The following is a 21,945-nucleotide window of genomic DNA, read 5'->3' on the forward strand; positions in this document are numbered from 1 at the left end:
ATAGTATTATTATTATATTTTTAAATTCACTTTAATGTTCTGTTAACTATAGAATTCAAGGACCCTTCGGAGGAGGAAATCAAGATTGGTACAAATTTGAAGTAGCGGTCATGGTTGGTGGAGGCATTGGTGTGACTCCTTATGCCTCAATTCTAAATGATCTTGTGTTCGGAACGTCAACCAATAGATATTCAGGAGTTGCTTGCAAAAAGGTAACAAAAATAAAAGAAATAAAAATATATAGGTACTTATGTCATAGTTTTGAAATTCTAAAATATGATATTTATAGGTCTACTTCCTATGGATCTGCCCTTCACATAAACATTTTGAATGGTTTATCGACGTGTTACGAGATGTGGAACGTAAAGACGTCACAAATGTACTGGAAATACACATATTCATCACACAGTTCTTTCACAAGTTCGACCTCAGGACGACAATGCTGGTAAATATTGATATTGCCCCATACATCAGAATTTCAAAGTATTCGTCATATATTAGCACATTAAGCGACACTAAGCTATTTTGTTCCAGTATATCTGCGAAAACCACTTCCAGAGATTGTCTCGCACGTCCATGTTCACGGGTCTTAAAGCTGTCAATCATTTCGGACGACCTGACATGTCCTCATTTCTTAAGTTCGTGCAGAAAAAGCACAGTTATGTAAGTATTACACATTTCCCTTGGTTGATTATTAAAAACTTGCATTTCGTTGTATTAACGACCAATATATGATAAGTAATTTGTTATTAATTTCCTGTTCCATGTTTTTTTAAAAACATGCGTCCTTTTGTTACAATATTGTTTCGAATTTTCTAGCTTAAAAATGACACTCTAGATATGTCTAAGTTTTTAGTTAAAATATTACAGGACACTGGTATGAATCCTAAACGACATGTTATGCAAGAATTGTTTATTTAATAAAATGAAATCACAAATAATTATAACTACATCAGAGCATCATTATTGTAGAACGTGTTAAAATTACTATAAAAAGCAATTCATAATTTCGTCTCGTAATGTATTTCAGTATAACCTAATTTGATAAATAATAAAGTGATTTGATTTGCCTTTCTATTCGATGGCAATAAAGTATAGTCGTGACTGAGACTGATCTGTTGTGACACAAGGACATGAATGAGAGCCATCTGCGATATCTTTAATGTTACTGTGCCCTAGATATTAAACAATTTATATATTTATTTAGCTAGTATAAGAGGATCCATTCTACTTCCTCCGAATACAAATTCATAGTTAAAGTACATATAACAATTAAAACTATAAAAAATATAAGAATCACATAAATGTATTATGCAATTTTAGACCTATTTGTGGTATGCTTGTGCTTTTTATGTGTGTGTTTATTTACATATGCGTTTGTTATGTTTCAAATGACATTACCTTATTGAGCCCAATGTGTATGGGTGGTGAAATTTAATAATATCTACATAAACATTTGCCATTCAGGTTTCTAAAATTGGTGTATTCTCTTGCGGTCCTCGGCCGCTCACCAAATCCGTCATGTCAGCGTGCGAGCAGGTCAACCGCACGAGACGACTACCATACTTCATTCACCACTTCGAAAACTTTGGATAATCAAGATAAAAAATCAAGAAGATGCCCGGGAGTGAAATTTAACTAACGTATATTTATTTTAGAATATTTACAAAATATTTTATTACAACATACAGTTTCAAATAATAATAAAATATTGTTATTTGTAAAGGTCATGCAGCTAACTGTGAATATAGTATTTAATATTACGGCTACATCGATGCAAGGAAGCCTGAACGTAACATTAAATAACTGAAGCAATTGCTAATCTCTTGATTAAAAGATCAAATATTATGTGACGTCAAACATATTTATTATTAAATAGTTTTTACAACACTGCCTATGAATAAGCTATTGACGCTATTAAAATGTTGAACATAAGATATTTATGCATTTCACACAAACAATCTTTTCGTTTTACCTTTAGCAAATTTAAATACCATCTTATTTTCTAACGTGAACGTAAACATAATTATGCAAGTCAATTTATATTAATTAAGTTATCTTAAGTCATATCTTTCGTCATTATTTATATAACTCTTAATTTCTTGTAGTTCCATATAATGTTTAAACTTTAAACTCATTTTTTCTCCTTAAATATTTGTAAATTAAAAAAAATTATTTTATTTCAGTCATATTTTATTAATTTGCTTTCTTCGTTAAAATGCTGCTGTTAACACGAAATCATTGCGGCGTTAGTACAAAACAACTTCGCATTTTTATGTACAAAGCTATGTAAAACTAAGAATTATTGTAGTAATACTCATTGCGACTAAAAAATAAATTATTAACCATAATTAAAATTCAAAAAGATGTTTTTAAATGTAAATAATGTAGATAGATATTATTGGTTAGGATAAGTTACCAATTTTTACAAGTTTATAATGTAAATAATGCAATAAATTTTGTTTCCTATGAAATGACTATTCATTTTAAAATAATTGGCCACCTGGGGCAGAACAATGCGAGTTTGTCTACAGTCTATTATTAACTAATTAAACCTTCGTTCTAATTGTTATCATGCGCAGATCTACCGGGAGCGGTAGTTGCAATGTAATGAGTATTCCCAAACCTTCAAGATCGTACTTGAATTATTTATGGACGGTAATTTAAGGTTGCCTTCTAAGTAAGAGGCAATGACTAGCCTTGCAAGTGACTACACACAGTATCGCCGGTCGTCCAATGTGAAAAAAAAAACAATTTATTAAAAATATTAGTTTACTATAGTAATGATTTACTTAATAATCGATGAACACCGATTCAACTTCGACTTTGTTCGTTTCTTTCATTAATATTTAGCTATTTTTTTATTTGGAGATTAAACAGTTTGAAGCTTTTTCTTTATCGTCTGTTATTTTTGTACGTACGTATATAATATAAAATAAAAAAGATAGGTATAAGATCAAAATCAATCTTATTCATATTACGAGTAATGAAAACCTCTAGTAATCGAAGCAGATATAAGAATTACTTACATGAATTTGAAATTAATATCAAATATTAAATGTTAACTTTATCTTTAGGTTTATGTTATCGAATTATTTTTATAAAGAGATACATTTTATTTGTATGCTTACAACAGTTTAAGGCTAAATTACTTATTCTATTAAAATTAAACTTTCACATAATGCTTGCTTGTAATTTACAGAATGTTGTAGACTCTTAAACATAATTGACGTTATTAAACGATTACATGACAACTCAGACGCTTGCAAATCAAGAAAAAAATAATTAAAACCTATAATGGAAGTATATATTTAAAAAATCAAATCAATTGTTTATAACAAACTATATTAATAATTAAGTGCAGGTCTACATATGGAACCGAACGAAACCTAACCACAATTATAGATCGTTAAAAAATAATTATTTTTATTCGACACGTACGTACGCAAAATTTGTATAATCGAGATATTTAGATATAAAATATAAAATTCAATGACATGACAGTTCAACGGGCGGCCATGTTTGACGTTTACGGGTGCGTCCAGAAAGTGTGTTCCAAATAATAATTTCGTGCAGGGGTACGTACGGTAGACTCGAAGAAAATTTATCCACGATTAATTATAAATCAACGTTTATGAAAAGCAAACGATAAACCGTATTTGTTTAGTTTTATTTAGTTTAACCAAGCGAAGCTGAGTTTTCATTTAATGTTAAATATTTTTGCATGTCGGTCAAGATGGGTTTATATTCGGACATTGCTTAATTTTTAGGTGTTATACACCCACACGATTCATCAAACTGTAAAAAAATGCCGTTAGAAAATCTGTTTGTGACGGATGAAATATTGACACATGTGTATACAACGATCCATTTAAAACAAAGTTTCTCCTTAAGAGTAGACAACCTAACAAAGTTTCTTCGCTTCTCTTTCATGTACAAATATAACCCAATATTTATTGTAAACGCATTTTTAGATACACAATCAATAATATTATTCTTACACTTAATTCTTTAACAGTTTTTAACAGTTGGAACAGTATAGTTCCTACTTTTGGGCTAAGGCCTTTACCTTTGAGGAAAAGGTTAGGAGCTAATTCCACCACGCTGCTCCAATGCTGGTTGGTGGATACACATGTGTCAGAATTTCATTGAAATTTGCGATTTTTTCCTTCACTGTCAAGTAAGAGATGAATTATAAGCACATATTAAGCAATCAATAAGCAATTAATAATTCCTGGCCGGGTTTGAACCTTCAAACATCAGTTAAGATGTGTTTTAGCCACTGTGCCATATCGTTTCTAATTCTTTTAAAAATAATTTATGCTAGGAATATGAGTTTATTTTAAATAATAATTTCGGATGATTTGTAAATCATAGTGATATTGTATTTTTATGAACATAAATTGACATAATTAATAAAATTTTCTTAGGAAATAAACTATAGTATTAATTCTGCATTATTTTAATGATTGGCATCAGGCTACACAACAAAGGTATTAAAAAACAAAAGAATAAAATTTGTTAAATGTATAAAATTTACATAATTTGATAAGGATTACCTAAAGTCTAAATATGACCACATAAAGGCTTTACATAACTGAAAATTACAGAATAATTGTTGGGAAATTACATAAAATCCCACTAGTTAATGTTTTACTAGTTAAGCAATCATTTTAGACTTACTGCCTACATGCTAGATTGAAAATATAAATACTTGTTCAAAATATTTTACTGATAATTTACAAAACACTGATACTACTAAACACTAGGGTTGTTACAAGTCGAATTGTATAATTTTTTTTACTCTTTTTGGTAATGCCTTTCTCATGAATAACTTAAAAATCAAGAGTGTTTTCGATTACAAAGTAGCGCGTGGGAATAAGTACTTCAAACATAATTATGTCTAGTAATCGTACAGTACAGTAGCCGTAACTTTACGTAATAAAAATATAGTAAACGCATTTTGTTATATACGCAAATGACTTAATTAGTAACCGAATGATTTATAGTTCCTTCTTTATAAAGCCTCTCAAGACACCACGGTATTGATTTTTAACTAAACTCGATACTTCTAAAAATGGATTTTTATAAGTTAATCAATATTTTTTTATTTTTAATATACAACATCCACGTGCTCGCAGTTGCCCGTGCCTTTTTTTACATTTTATTTTTATAAATTGTGGCGTTTTTTATATTTTTACTAAACATCAGCAGATCTTCGCTGGACTTCGCGAGCTTGTCGTCTTCTTGGAAAACGTGGCCCACACTGACTTTTTTTTTTCAGTTTAAAATAATATATGGTAATATATAATATATAAAAATACTGTATATAGTAGTTTTTTTTTATCCGAATTACTGTAATCCAGCGGGCCCTGCTCCGTACTCGATCTCGATCTCGACTCGGCGACTCTGATGTCGGGTTTATGTATAGATGTTTTAAGGCTGTGCTCTAGGATGGTCTTTTCTGAAACACCCGCCGCTCGGCCGATGAATCTGCCGATAGCGTCGCTACCATCGTCCGTGTAATAGACACAGGTGTTAGTGTGTCTAGTGATTGCCACAACAGCGTGAGGAACACTTTCATGTATACGGAGCCTTACATTCTTCGACTGGACTATGATAACGTCGCCGTAGGTCTGTCCCTGAGATTCGTGGTCATGACGCTTGACCATGGCGCTTGACCCTTCACCTTTTCCGTATCCCTGGTCCATCAGGAGTTTCTTTTCCTCCTGCGTATAGGCCAGATATAGGGTTTTGGTTTGGTCAGTCAGTCAGGGCGTCAGTGAATTTTGATTGTTAGCAATTGGAATATTTGACCTATGTAATATTTAGTATTATTATGTATGTGAATCTGAAGTCTCCCTACACTTTCCGAAGATATTCAAATCTACGTTTACTGTTTAATATAAATAATGAAGAGTTAAATTGTCATATGATTGTTTACCCACAGAAAGAGTTGTTTTCAAATTTTATTTAGAAAGAAACATAGATAACAATATACTTTGAATATGCATTGATAATATAACATTTTCTTATCTTCTCTGAATCTGAACATAAACTTAAATCACCTTATTATGCTAAACGCTAAGAGCGAAGATGTGTCATCTAATGTAACACCGTTGACGTGCACAGAGGTGCCGCTAGGGCCGTTGAGTAACACGATGAGAACTTCACCTATTACCTCTGCCTATAAATCATTGCAAAATACATTGATTTTGGTATTCATTAAAACAAAAACCAGTTGTTTTATAACCTTTACATCTTAAAATTAAATAGAGAAAGTTGCAAAACAAAAAATAATAAAGATTCTTTCATTTTTTAACTACCAAATCTCCACGGATGTGTTGTCCACGCTTTTCGTGTATATATTATAAGTTTTTACTGTCAGGAAGCCTCACAATCGAAATTTCAAAATTACAACTTATTTCTACCTTACCTTCCTTCTGTAATTTTTCTACACGATTTATTTATTGTTGTGTTGTATTATTGACCTGTTGTATTATCAGAAATCAAAAAATATATTGGATATTGGCTGTGGCATAGCTATCCCAGTGCCAGGTGGTGCAGTGCACCAGGACCCCGGAGCTCAGGATGCGCTCTAACCTGAGCTTTGAATAGAGATGACGTATAGATTTAGCCTACTAATGATAAGTTCAACTCACTGTATCCTGTATCTTATTCTAATTCCTACCTATAATTTTATTCCTATTTTTAATTTAAGGGGCAATATAAGTTAAAGAGTGGATGGAAGGAGGGTGGAGGGGGGTTTCTTTTATGCAATTGGATCTGTATGACATTGCATATATTTACATATATAAAACTGTATCCCTCATCAGCTTGATCTATGAACATTAAAAGTAAACAAAAACAAAAGTTTGAATCGTAATTATGTTGGTAACGGACAGATATGGATTTTTGCGGATTTTAGTGTAATGCCCTCATAAATAATATTTTTACTCTTTTTTTTTTTAATTCGTGATTCGTTAGGCAGCATTTTTTAATTATTCTCAAATAAAATAATTGGTAAAATATAATACTTATTTGTAACAGAAAACAACCAACATTGGATTGTAAAGTGAAGAACATTATGATCATTATATTAGATCGTTATAGTAGTATATGGCTCATTCGCATTTATAATTGTATAATAAAATTTTATTCAAATGTTTATTCGATTTTGAAGTAAATTGTCTGTGAGATTTTATTTCGTAAACAATTTATAGCAATTGTACAACTTACATGATATTTGAAGAGTATTGTAACAGACATAAATAAATGCGTATCACATTTTTAAATTCACGTTGCAGTTACATCGAACGACCCGACTTTTAATTTTATTATCTTTTTCTATCTTCTATTTCGGCGTGAAGTAAGAGATTATTGCACAGATCTCTTTAAAAAATAAATGCAACCATTTCTACCTTACTTATACTCGTGTAAAGTCTGGTGGGTTTACAAGAGTATAAGTAATGTAGTAAGCTCACAGTAATAATGATGATTATGAAATCATGAATGGAGAGTCGACGTACTTATTGTTTCTATCCAACCATTAAATGTCTAAAGTCTAAACGAACAATAACATTGAGTCAAGCTCGTAACGTCTAAATTACAACATATAATTAACTGCTGCAAAAAGTAACTGATGTTGGAAGCATCTATTCGTACAAGCTATACTTCGAGATTAGTGATTTTAATTGATCTACCTAATTTACGAACCGTGACATGTCTTAAAATTACACGCTCTGTTTGCGTATTATATAATACTGCTCATATTTTGCCGCAGCTCGATTACTGAAGGTTATGATACTTTTTATAATGACTCAATAAAATGACTATTTATGAGTATTAAACTTATGTTTAAATATCGGCTAAGTTCGGTTAATAAATGTTTTTGTGTTTTTTTGACAATACATTTTTACGAGAGTTTGGAAATTGGCGTTGTTTTCACCCCGTATCTGTTATCCCGAAAAGCATATACAGCTGCCGAACCAGCGCTTGAAGTCTATTCGGTTATATCAGATTGCCTTCTCATGAAACTATAAGTACACCTCAATGTGCGGACATGTCTGCGCCTACTCTTGTTTACCATCTCCTGCGCAGTCGGGTCGTATCCATTGACTTAAATGTAAGTCAACGGCCTCTTATACAAATAAGGATCTACTCTGAGTTTTTGGTCTATCACTGTGTCGAAATTCTCCCGACTTCATTGTTAGAAAGCAAAATAAAATATTCCAAGCGCGTCTGGTCATCTTAAATGACCTTAAATTATTTTTCATTTGATTATGCCAGACATTTCGATATATGAGATATTTATTCGTATGATACGAGTGTATCTTTGATTTTTACACAACTTATCAAACAAATATGGATACTGGATATAGTTAAAAACATGTTGCAAGTCTTATGCATATATAAATAAATGATGACGATACTTAAATCAATCGCTCCTTGCGTATACTCAAATTTACTAAGAAGCCTTAATTCGTTTCGAAGAAAAAATTAATCGAATTTTATAAATGGGTCATATTTTCATGTTTCAGAGGAATTTAATAAATCTTATTTTCTTTAAATATTTACAATTGCATCATTTAAAGCAAAACCCGACTTTTTTATTAAGATTTTCATTTTACTAATGAATAACGAAGGCAATTTGTGAGAGAAATTTTGCTGTGTCCATTGAAACAAATAAATAGAAATATTTATGAAGAAAGTGAAATGTAAGTCAAACCGGAAAGCGATTATAGGGGCGGATCTTGTTACGCTCGGGTGCGCGTGCGCTGCGTACCGTATTCATCCCCACGTTTCCTCATTATACGCTCATAGAAACTGACAGAAAATTAATTTAATACTCATTTTACTTACAATATTATTGTATGTTTTTATATCGGTAATTGAACAAATTATAGCGTACTTAGATTTGATAGTCAATATAAATATACCGTACTTATTAAAGTATTCATATAATTAATATATTAAAATTAATTTTTCTATTAGATTTTTTCACACATGGTTACATCGAGGCTTTACTGCGAGATGATTCAATGACAAGAAAAACCGAAGTCGGCTTATATTATGAAAGCCGTTTTCGCCGTATGAGTGAAAGAAAGAAATGATTCGGCGTCCTTTTCACACTCGCTTTCATTCCGCGGTTCAGAGGTACGCGGCGCGAGAGTGATCACAGGTTAGTTTTCAGTGATCGCGCATCGAAGGCACTCTCAACTGGTGACCTCCGTATCGTTTCCTAGTGCTAGTGTTGTGTTTATTAGTTCCATGACGATAAAGAGACGACAAGAAGCACGTTAACCGATCTCTAAAGGTATATTATTTCATTTAAAGCGCTCTCTGTCCGCGGTACACACGACTGCCGACATCCTTGTCCTCAATTAAAACAATTTACGGCACTCCTCATTTGAATTATATACTTGTTGTCGCAAATTATTATCGTTTAATATTAAATTATTAATATCTGTGTATCGTTTATATTAATCAATTATTGAACAATTATGTGTAACTAAATATTAGTTTCAATGAATAACACAGTTATTAAACTCTTTAATTTTTATGAGTGTGTCATAAATTTTTCTGACTAAATAACATTGCAACTTAAAGTTTTTCATATTCCTCGAATCATATTTAAAAAGGTTGCGTAAGCATCGGTTAAATTATAAAGATTTTTACTGAGATTAACGTTCTCGTTATTAATAAATGCGACCTTTAATCTGTTCGTATATTTACGCGACTTCCTTCTATACATTTAAATGTAAAAGGTGACTATTACGACGTGGATGTAGATTGTTCTGATAATAAGTGTCTTTCAATAGTATAACTTCACGCTCTAAAGCAACAGCAAGTAATGTGTCAAAACTAACTTACTAACTAGTTTCTACCATGGCTTAAACCAATTATTTAAAGAGACGAGATTTAAATTTATTTTGAATCTAATAAATTTTCATAATAATATAATTCACATATAAATCCATAAATCATAGTTATAAAGTAAATCCATTGGTAATCCATTTCGAAATAAAACGTATTACGTATATACAATAAAACGAAAACAATTTCAATAGTATTGATGAGTTTTATTTTAATATTAAATACTGTTTCAATCAAAACCGGTAAGCTAGCAACAACTCCGCAACAGTATCCAAGTCCTTATATTGCAACATTCGTAATACGACAGCTGCCTACGATCTTGACATTTGACTAAAATTATCGCCATCCTTGTCTTGCATCTAGCTTTCGTATGTTTTCGTCTCACTTACATTTCTTCACAAAAAATATTAAAATAATATTATCTATAACAATGTATACACATTAATTAATAAAGCAATTATTATAAGGAAAAATAAACTGACAAGAATATTATACATTTTGTACTAGAGGTACATGTATGTTATATAAGTATACACAGTTCCACAGAGTTAAAACTACTTCGGTTGCAGAATTGATGTTTATTATTATTATAATTTAACTAATAACATTTGCTACATGGATTAATTCTCTATTAAATTCATAAAACTAGTAATTTGTGAATAGGTTAATGTTATTAATAATCATAATGACGTAATTTTATTGTTAAGAGTTTATATTTTATATTCAAATAAACAAATGTACGAGTAATAACTAATACTAAACGTGATTTTAATATGAAACTCAATTAAAAGCTATCTTTAATAACAATTAATGTTAACACATAAAGAGTTCGAAACTCTTACACAACTGACAAGGAACACTATCCATAATATAACATATTTATCAAAGTTATTATTAAATTACAGGTTTAGGCTGGCTCAGTAGTTAGATTAGAACCCACGTGGGGTTAGCTTCATTAAATTTTCAATTGGTTAAACTGTTTTTATTTATTAATTAATCTCGTGTTTGGCAATGGAGAAAAACAACATGATTAAAAATATTCATGTTGAATTAAAATCTGCCACATTGGAACAATGTCATGGAATAACTCCAAGGCCCAGCTGTGGGATATAGAGGCTGACACTTTACTTGCTTAGAAAATATTGTCTCTATCTTCAATTTTAATTAATAAAATATAAAAGTTATCTTTTATTGCTAAATAAATGAATACATTATTATAATCACTAATTACTAAACAAAACTTAATGCGACCTGTAGTTTTGTAATTTGACCGCGTAAATAGCAGTTAACCAATTTGTTAACGCACACGATAATTAGACGAGACGATAGGACTTAGTGAATAGAACACTGTTGATCTCAGTGAAGATCATAAAATAAACAACATGAAGGTTTCATGCACTCAATTTGCTTTTGTTATTCAGTGATTGGATATCGGATAAAATTCTGCCATATCTATATCCACCAATTCACACTGGAACAGTGTGCTCATATGAGGCTTACTCCCTTCTAATTCAGTGGAGAGGCCGATAATGAACTACAATTAATGTTACTCTCGTCACTAAACACAATTTTAGTTTTTGTTGCCAAATTTATTTTAAGCATATAGGTACTATCCATATTCCCACAGAATGTAGTCACGAAATTTATTTGGTTTTATTCACAATGCGTTACAATTTCTCACGTACCCCTATTGTAAGCTGCATCTATAGCTGATGGAATTCATAATGTATGACGTAAACACCATTGTTTTTGCGCAACCATGTATCACCATTGCATTCTGTGATGACGACCCCTGGCGATGATTATTTTGACAACACAATAGGTTACATAAACAAAGATTTTCAAATATGTACATGTCTTAGCTAATTTAATTGAAAACTTAAGTGGACTTGACTTACGCAGCTTCAAGGTTTAGGCGTAGAGGCCCTACAAATTGATACATCGAATCAAGATAAAACTCACATTTAAAATTTAGTCATTTAGTTTCAAGACTATTAGTCTTATTTTGAAATAAATTACAGAATAACGATCAGCTACCGTAAACGTGTAAAACACGATTAACAATATTGGTAAAACATGATTTCTACTTATTGCGATTTTATAGTTTTGCAAACTGATAATGAAGAAGTCACATAAATTTAGTTACCGAAGAATTTCGGGCAAGGCCGGTTGTGATCGATGTTTGACCATAACAACTCTTGCGCAAATTAACTACGCCTGTACTCATTGCTGCGTTGACCGAGATGTGGTCTTATTTGCAGTTTCTTTTTCCTTATGTTTACATTTTTAACGTGTTGACACGGTCATGCTTCTAATGAATACGTCTGTGACTTAATCCACAAGTAATCTACCCAAGAAGGTCAGGTCATGTTACAATTTCCAAACTGTGTTTAAAAAAAAATATTAACATTCTAGTATATAAACGAAGTGTTCCTATGTGTATGAACTATTCGTAGAATTTCGAATTTATAAATAAATGCATTGAACATACTATCATATATCAAACGACAAAATTACAAAATATAATGTTACGCAAATCAAACATATATCAACTTCGGTATAATAAAGTTTAAATTCAAGCTAAGTTTATTATAGTGGAGTCGTGACAAAGCGAATAATAGAGTGGAGATTGAAGATCCATTAGTGTAATGAGTAATTATAGATGCTTTGAGTTGGTGATTGCCCGTAAATGGTGCATACCGCCTCAGGTCCTGTAACTTAACTTAAAGATGAAGGTCGTATTTTGCAATTTAATAGACATTACGTTTCTGGCGCCAAAATTTAACTTACTTAAAATTTAATTAGGTTTAACAACCACAGTTTAAATATTATTACGAATAAAACTAATTTGAAAATTTCATTATTTATTGTAATTGCACTTATATACTAAAAGCTTAAGCTTATTAATTTTTAAAAGCAATCATCGAGATAAGCTGGGCTATAAAAATTGTTGATCGTAAGGTTTCATATTACTTTTAAAAACAAACTTTTTTTTGTTTTACTTTTCATAATTAAAATTTTTGCGGCTTTTATTTACGTACATGGTCAAATTTTATGCAATTTCATATAATGTCATTGAATTATGGATACGGATGTACATTCATTTGTATGCCAAACACTTCTTTTAAGACACAAAGAGCTTGCATTGGGAATTACGCAAAATTATAAGACGGCATGCAAAAGCCGTCCGTATCGAATTAAAATGAATGCCCTCAGACTTCACCGTACCTATACTGGCTAGCAAAAAGCTAAACTTTTAAAACATTTGAAATGAAATGGATCTAAGTATTTTCAAACACATTATTAAACAAATAAATTCTAAAAACAATAGCTCGCAAATGTCCCATTGCAAGATTAAGGCCTCTACCTCGTTTAAGGAACTTATTACACCAAGCTACTTCAATGCAGATTGGTGGATACAGGTGACAGATTTTCATCCAACTCATGTAAGTTCATCGCCGAGTAAAAGATGAATTATAAACACAAATTAAGCACATGGAGAGTCAGTGCTGCTTGCCCGGGCTATTAACTAGAATCTTCGTTTAAGATTCAGGTGTTCCGACCACTAAATCATCTCAGCTCATTTGTACCCATACTGATAAGTTTAGATAACAAAGAAGTCACACCATATGCTGTACTTTGGCACTTCTGAAATTGTTATAATTAGTAGAAATAGTAAAATACATTTCGAAGCTTAGATTGAATTCTTAAATTATACAGTTATCAAATATATATAAATAATTGGATGAATTGAACTTAAGTATTTTTTTTTTTTTTCATCGTTAACTTTCGTCTTGGAAAGCAAAAAGTTTTCTCACGTACAGACTTAGGAATATTCAATGTATTCGTTGTAGTCAACAAAAGCGCATAGATCAATGTGATAAATTATACCATAGGCGTTGATTACTGTCTTGAATATAAATGATGTAATTTTTATAGTATTTCCAATTCACATATACGCTCAAAAACTCAACTGTATAAAAGTTAAGCATAATGGAAATGTTAATAAGCGATAGAGAGGGCCATTTTGACTTTTAATATCTGTTTATTTTTGGAACGTTTCTGCTTAAATATTTTATGCATATAAATTAGTATTATAAGAATTTAAACTTCATTCCTGTCCAACTATGGTATGAATGACATTCAATGGTATGGCCATTGAATGTCATTTTCTCTAGTGTCTGTATTGGTCAAATTTTTATATAAGGTGGATTCGTGTGTATATTATTCGTAATTTTAAAATTATTATACAAATTCAAAATTATCGCTTCACAAAGGTCACTTTTTTAGCGAACAGGCTTTCTTTTGCACCTCGTGCAACGTGATATTTAATAAAGAATATAGAAATAAATAGCTATACATTTCAAACCGGACAACAGCATAACAAATTGGTGTTTGACAGTAGAATAACTAATAAATGAGTCAAACCTAACCAAACTAACTTGAACAAAGCTTTATTTAAAATAAATATTATTTCGATGATGATAGAACATTAACAAGTAGGATGATGATTGAGGTCCATTGACACTGTCATCGGGAGAGACCACTCTCGTGTAAGAGAAGACGATTTTATTTTATGCAGCTATTCAATGCGGGTTGGGGAATACACATGTGGCAGAATTTCGTTGAAATTATACACATGCATGTTTCCTCACGATGTTTTCCTTCACCGCCGAGCACGAGATGAATTAAAGACATAAATTAAGCACATGAAAATTCAGTGGTGCCTGCCTGGGCTTGAACCCGAAATCATCGGTTAAGATGCACGCGTTCTAACCACTGGTCTATCTCGGCTCCATGCAGTTATAGTCGTAGCACACTGCCCAAAAGCGTTCTTCAAAACAACATTTAGTTCGAATTTATCTTGAATCGTTAAAACGTAGTTGGTTTAATCTGAGACTACGATTAATATTCAAGATACATATTATTTAAGTACTCTTACAGCCTCTAGTTACGAAAAACTGTTGCAATAGTTTCGATATTGTGTCTGGACAAAAGCCAGTCTAGACTAACATGTACCACCCGGGCAACGGCCTACTTAGACTCGCTATATAGATCCTATTAAACCTTTCAAAATTTTAAACTAACTACAGAATATAATAACCTCCTTGTTAGTGCGAGCATAACATTTTACAACTACAATCATATGCCTTAGTCAAAAGGAAAATGTTAACATCATAAATATTACTCTATGTTTATATAGTCGGTACGTAAATGTTGAGGGTGATTAGTTAAACAATGTATTGTTTCATTCCTTCGAATGTCAAATTAATTATGTCTGAAAGAAATAACTTATAATTTATAAACAACAGCTAAACAACATTCGTAAGTAAGGCCGTTAGATACTGAAGAATTGGAACATATTTCGTAAGTTTTTAAAGACATTATAATCTTTATCTATGAAACGATCCCTGTTTTCTGTGAACGTACATCAACCAAAAAGGGCTGAATATTTGGACGCGAAATTTGAACATTTATATACAGCGTTTTCTTATAGAAGGTTTTTGGCTAATCACATTACCGGACAGCTGAATTAAAAACTTACCTATGCAAATTGTATTTTCGAGACATAAAACTAAAAACTGACCTACGTGATTTCATGTTCAGATACTATATCTTCTACTTGAATCAAATTATTTATTGCTAAATTAATCTAAGATCTTAATTAGGCACCTTTCTATATTTTACGACTCTAGTTACATAGTGTTTGAAATAATTGCTTGGTTAGAAACATAATTAATGTACTGAGATTGATTAGGCGTACATTTTAAGTGGAAAGGAAATTTGTAATATAGTTTACTATAAGCCTTTATTACTTTGACTTTTAAACGACTAGAATAAAAGGTTAATAAATTCGCCATTATTTGTATATATTGTTGCCGGTAATTATTTTTTTATTGAAAAGGTTATCATCGAGAGTGGTCCCGTTTAAATTTGATGAAAAATATTCGTCATAGAGATTCTTAGGGTGAAGTTAGGACTACATATTATATTATTTAAGCATTGTAAATATTGAAATACTTTTATAAATCACCATTATAAAAAAATTAATTGACCTCGACTCTACAAAAATTTAAAAAATAATAAAAATACTTTTGACTTTTAGTTCTTGAAGTGGGATTTTATGTTTTTTTTTTATAAATATATTTATATTATATATTTAATATATATAATATAATAAAAATATATTATATATTGAAGCATTTAAAAAAAGCAAGAAAATAACTACACATGTATATTTACTTTAATTATTTTAACAATATATTTTGTCTGCAGGTTATTCGTGTAAACTGATGTCATGAGAACAACGTGTCTTGTGATTTTAACTAAGTGATAATGTGATTGTATTCTTGGCCGATTATACTTGTGCGTGTGTTGTGAAATGAAGAGTGAAGTATCGTGACTCTGGTTAGCACGTGGAAATGAAAAGAGAAAAGTACAAGAAATCTTTTTTAGGATTCCGGTAAGTTTTTTTTTTATGTAATAAATCGAGAGACATTATCATTTCTGAATCCATAATGAGTACGATCAAATAAATTTTGTTTTTTCTGTGATGTCTTCATAAATTAGGAACGCTACAGAATATACTCTTAAGATAAAATCCAAGCTATTGATTTAACATTAATCAGAATACCTGTTTCTAACTTACAGTATTCTTACAACCAAATACAATTTAAGTCGACGCATTGTTTTTTTTTCTGTAAAATCGTATTTGGAGATTGTTTTCTTCTGACTGTCGGAAACCTATAAAAATAACTAGTAACCTGGTACGTGGTCACCATCCAGATCCATTAGACATTGGCGCCCTAAGCAAAATTAACCATCACTTACAACACCAATGCAATCTACCTTGGAAGCTAAAATGTTATGTACCATGTACCTACCTGTAGTTACACTGACCACTTACTCACACTTCAAACAAAAACAAAACATTACTAAGTATTTATGTTTGGCGGTAGAATATCGGTTGAATGGATGATATCTATCCAAACAGGCTTGCTTAAATCCCTACCACCAAATTGCCTTCTTCATTTTGAAGAGACGGTTTGGAGCTTATGCCTAACGCTTACACATGGCAGATTTTCATCCACCACATGCAAGTTTTCTTACGATGTTTGCCGTCGCCACCAACCACGAAATCAATTGTAAATACAATTAAGCACATGAAAATTCAGTGGCATTTGCCGGAGCTTAAACTTGGAATCGTCGGATACGATTAACATCTTTTAACCACTGGTCCATCACGGAAACTTATAAAAACTAGCAAATATCTAGCAACTCAGTCAGCCAAAACCTCTGATTTCTGGGTGTTACGCTGTATCAATTGCGTTACGTCAAACTCTGGCAATATTTGCGTAGTGAAAGTGTAAAAGACGGGCTGTGGACACTAAAGAGATTAATGTGCCTACCTAATAAAACTTTAATGATGGCGCAGCGTGTCAATACAATTACTAAGAATTAATCAAAACATAAAGTTAAAAAATTGCTCCATCAATAGCCATTTCATAAAATAATCATAAGTGCAATATAATAAGGAGTCGATATAGCTTAGTTTATTGAACACTTGACTCTTAATCGAAGATCGCCGGTTCTAATGCAGGTGGGCTACACAGTTTTTATCGGGAGCTGTTATGTTAAGGAGCTCCGCAATCGATATTATCGGATATTCGAAATAAAAATCAATCCGTAACCGTAAGCGAAACCGATAAAAAATATGTTTATTATAATTTTGTTTTTGCATAGTCAAATAGCTAATTCTAAATAATATCCTATAAATTAAGTCAAATTCATGTATGTTGTTTTCTTTTACAATTTCTAAATCATTTACTATCCGTACTGAAACTATCCGAAACAACCTAAAATAAAATCGTATCCGTAACTGTATCTGAAATCGGTAAAATTTATTCATATATCCGTGTCCATATCCAGCTCCTCAATAACATAATATCCATAATCCATCCCTGGTTTTTGTAAACACGCCACGCACGCCGATACTAGTTAAAATTAGAAAATAACGTCTCTTTGTGAATTAATAGAATTCGCTAAAGTTAAATTCTTATTTTTTCATTTTTTTTAAATAAACCAAGACAAAGTTGCGCACTTAATTACAGGTAGGTACGTTATGTATGTTGAAGCTTAGGAAAGACCTCACATTGCGGTTTGGCGGATAAATGATTTTGATATCTTCCGTATCACGCAAGTTGTTTCAGAACGTTAATCACTGCTAAACAAGATGAATTTATCCTGAGGAAACTTGCAAAATTTATGTTTCATAACATGCAAATCCAATAACACAAGTCTACATATAAATAAACATCACACAAAAATCATTCAATAATAATGTTTACGCTGGTTTCGTATCTGATTTTATGTTTGAACATTTTCATACATACGAGTATGTTCGCTCAACAGTACAATACAAACCTTTCTCTTAAATGTCAATGAGCAAAAAATTTCAATAAAAAAGTAGGTCGTTGAAAGTAATTATTTTCGAGTCCTTACACTGAGCTAATGTTAAAGATAAAGAAAGCTGGCTTTCTACTGAAGGTACTCTTGCTTAATAGTGGGCGAGGCAAGGTCGCCATTGTTGACAGCTTTTGTCTTATATTTGCGGCGCCAGAACGATCATGACCGTAAATGTTAATGATATTACTTCGACACCAAGGTAGATCGAAATATGAGCAGTGTCGTGTGTATTACGAGTGATTTTATAATAAACATTTGAGTGTTGTATTCATTGAATGATTACGAAATTACCTTACGAATTACATAATTAAATTAAATATTTTTAAGTAACTGAAGCCTACAGCTCATTACCGCCCATAGACAATGCTTCATTAGAGTCAGAAATGCATATAATTATTTAATTCAATGCCAACTAATTATCTAAAGAAACGCTTGACTGTAACGGTGTATACGGAAACGCTACTCATGCATATCAATGTTCCTCGTGATAATCCATCAATCGCCTAATCGAGATATTTGTTTAAATAATTAATTAAATTCATAGTGCTGTATCACGATTTGGAAAGTACATGGACTCTAACACAAAACAGAAGGCTATCGCGAACTTCGAAATGTTTTATGATTGTGTAAATCACAACAGAATTAAATTCAAACATTTGATCATAACGTCCGTTTTAGCAACATAGCACGAATATAATATATCGACTTGAATAACAAAGCGAATCCGCATAAATATGTTAATGTTTGATGTATTATAAAAGAAAATATATATTGTAAAGTCTAATTATAAACAAATTGAAAAAAAAAACAACAAATCTTGTATACAAACACATTTTTAACCTTAAAAAATAAAAACACAAATGCTATGAATGAATAAATAAATTAGTTTATAGACAAGATACCTCGGGATAATGACAGGATTGTTTATTCTAAAAATACCTCAAATCTGTTCAAGTATTTGATGGTACATAAAAAATTCAGAATATAATATTAAATTTTTGGGTAGTCGTATAAAAAGACACAATGCTCAATGAAAGTTATTAGGGGAGGAGATATCCAACAAATCCAACAGTTCCCTCTGAATCATGTAAATGAAAACAATAACATAAAACTAAAATATATATGTATGCATTATATTAACAAAAAAGTCCAACAACAGAAATACTTATTGCTAATAATTTTAAAATTTACTTGTTTATTACATCTAACTATACCTTTTCATGAGTACCTAAGGTATTAATTAAAATATCATTACGAATTACCTTTTATAAGGTCGTAGATGCCATCATACGCTTTGCTCAAACCACCTTGAACAGTCACCTCAATACTCACCGTACCGAGATCAGTGGCCGACAGGAAGTGTCATGCATAATAATATCTCATATAATTTCCGAGCACGCAAACATATATCATCAAGCAAGAATTAAGTCATACGATCAAATCTCCCATAAGGTCACATGTAAATGATTCAAAACAACTTCTTATTCATAAACATAATCAAACAAGTTTTAGAAATATTTGTCTATGGAATATCAATTAAAATATTTTATTAACTAATTTAGTTTAATTAGGTAGAATCAATTAAATTAGGTGGACGTTGTATGATGCCTAGATGAGGTAATCGTTTATACATACTACTGCAGATCAAATCAAATCAATTTTATTCAAGTAAACTTCACAATGAAGCGTTTTTGAATAGTCAATATTAAAATAATACCACTCAAGGGGGATAATATATTCGATCCTATGATTGACGCGATAAGAAATAGTTTATATGTCTAACAGTGCCAGTGTCTAGGATAGGATGTTGTATCTTCAAGTGACCCACTGATTCGTTTACCTTCTTAAAAAACAATATTAATAACAAACTTTGTATTGGATATTATCAATTTAAAAATAGACTCTAGAATGTAACAGAGATGTAATAAAAATAAAATACTAACTTCACTCCTTAATGTCCTTTCCTTTCATACACGCGCATACTATTATGTCACAAAGTGTTAATTTTACCGTAGTATCTAATACTACCTATACTGTACTGTCCTTGTGTTATCTAGACCAAATCGATCGTGTACCTTGAAAGGTTTACCTAAATGTTCAGTCTGCGAGACTGTTATGCCCAGATATCATACTATATTTGACAAATACAGCGTTTTCTTTCAAAATATAAAGGTATTTCTTATTTTACTTCGAAAACAATACATTTTTTTTAGTCGACATTCACTGTCATTAATTTGGCTTTTGTTTGCATAGCTACACGAGTACATTGAAATCATATAAATACGTACGATATCGTTATAATCGTGGCACGTTGCGAAGCAATGCAATAGCGTGTCATGGAATACTATGACGTATTATAAAAAATAAACATATTTTTTCCAAGAAATCTTCTTCAATATTGTTCTATAGTATATCATTTTCCATAAGGGATATTAATTGATCCACACCAATATCATAATTATATGTTCACCAGTCAAAGATGATGATCTTTGACCGTTGAACATTTAATACGGCACCAGCGTAGGAATTAGGATTGCTTCGACAGATTTCGCGGGTATATGTTGGCCTTAAAGGGACGTCAAGAAGACGTCTTGATGTTCGTCATCGTACTATATATAATATGCAACTCCCAATTCAGTTCCTTCGTCTAAAATTATGTAGACTAATCTAAGTGCTATATTCCGTAATGTTAGCAGGACGCAAACCACATGTAATACTAGCATTTCTAGCACATTCATAACTCAACATCCTTGCTTTTGTAATAAAACATTTCATATCTCTTGATCACTTAAATGATAATTACATTTTTATTCACAATGGACACTCAAAGTAAAATCTTGCCGTTTAAATTGAGAACTAATTCTTTGACCTTTATGAACAGTTACTCTTACTCGTTTTATTCTCTCATACATTTAAAATATTTTAAATTCCTATTAAATATATTAAAAATAAAAATATATTAAATATTTTTATTGTTAAAAAAAAAATCTTTCTCACACGATCGCGACACATACTTCTCATGACGCAAATGATTGCGCTGTCTCTATTGCTTTTATCTTATAGTTGCATAAATGCTTATCGGCTCTGAAATAAAGAGGCGTGATAGCGTTTTCTATGCTTTTAATTCGTTGGAAAACAATATAATGTCCAGCGTCAAACATTTCCCATGCTCAGCAAGTGTGGACTGTCATTAGTGTTGCGCAAGAGGTATATTGGGCGAAGAAAGCGTCGTTAAATGCGTCAGTCATGCGGGTACATACATATCTACGCATACACATCGCAACAAATTGCTGTAAGCATATTTTATTTCGCAATGTATTTAAATAAGCATCGGTGAGTTATGTATATATGCACACAATTAATATAAGAGCGAGGTGTACCCTTTATTAAATGCCTAATATTTTCGTTTTATGATAACATCATATCCCACTTGACTAACCCTTACCTTCAAAGGATAAGTTAAACATTGTCATTATCTTAAACCTCGACATAACGTCCAGACAGAGGTATTGACACACATACCTTTTTTGTGTAAAGGTCAGAAGCGGAAGTGATATTACATACCATTGCCTTATTACGACCTCGAAAATAAAAATAATAAAT

General features: G+C 31.3%; 2 protein-coding genes across 4 annotated transcripts in view; both read left to right on the top strand.

Moving 5' to 3' along the window:
* Positions 1–2,416, top strand: part of LOC125068265 (dual oxidase) — a 36,507-nt gene extending 34,091 nt beyond the window's left edge. For all 3 annotated transcript variants that reach the window (XM_047677357.1, XM_047677358.1, XM_047677359.1), the window contains 4 exons: positions 53–212; positions 290–445; positions 535–663; positions 1,468–2,416. In XM_047677357.1, the coding sequence (XP_047533313.1) occupies positions 53–212; positions 290–445; positions 535–663; positions 1,468–1,596 (574 nt within the window). In that variant the 3' untranslated portion in view covers positions 1,597–2,416. The remainder of the gene's footprint in view (positions 1–52; positions 213–289; positions 446–534; positions 664–1,467) is intronic.
* A 6,781-nt stretch (positions 2,417–9,197) lies between these two features.
* Positions 9,198–21,945, top strand: part of LOC125068404 (dual oxidase maturation factor 2) — a 44,303-nt gene continuing 31,555 nt past the window's right edge. Inside the window, exons 1-2 of the mRNA XM_047677510.1 lie at positions 9,198–9,316; positions 16,153–16,339. The gene's annotated coding sequence lies outside the window, so the exon portion shown is untranslated. The remainder of the gene's footprint in view (positions 9,317–16,152; positions 16,340–21,945) is intronic.

This window comes from Vanessa atalanta, chromosome 13 (assembly GCF_905147765.1).
Source record: "Vanessa atalanta chromosome 13, ilVanAtal1.2, whole genome shotgun sequence".
In the NCBI taxonomy this organism is placed as follows: Eukaryota; Metazoa; Arthropoda; class Insecta; order Lepidoptera; family Nymphalidae; genus Vanessa; species Vanessa atalanta.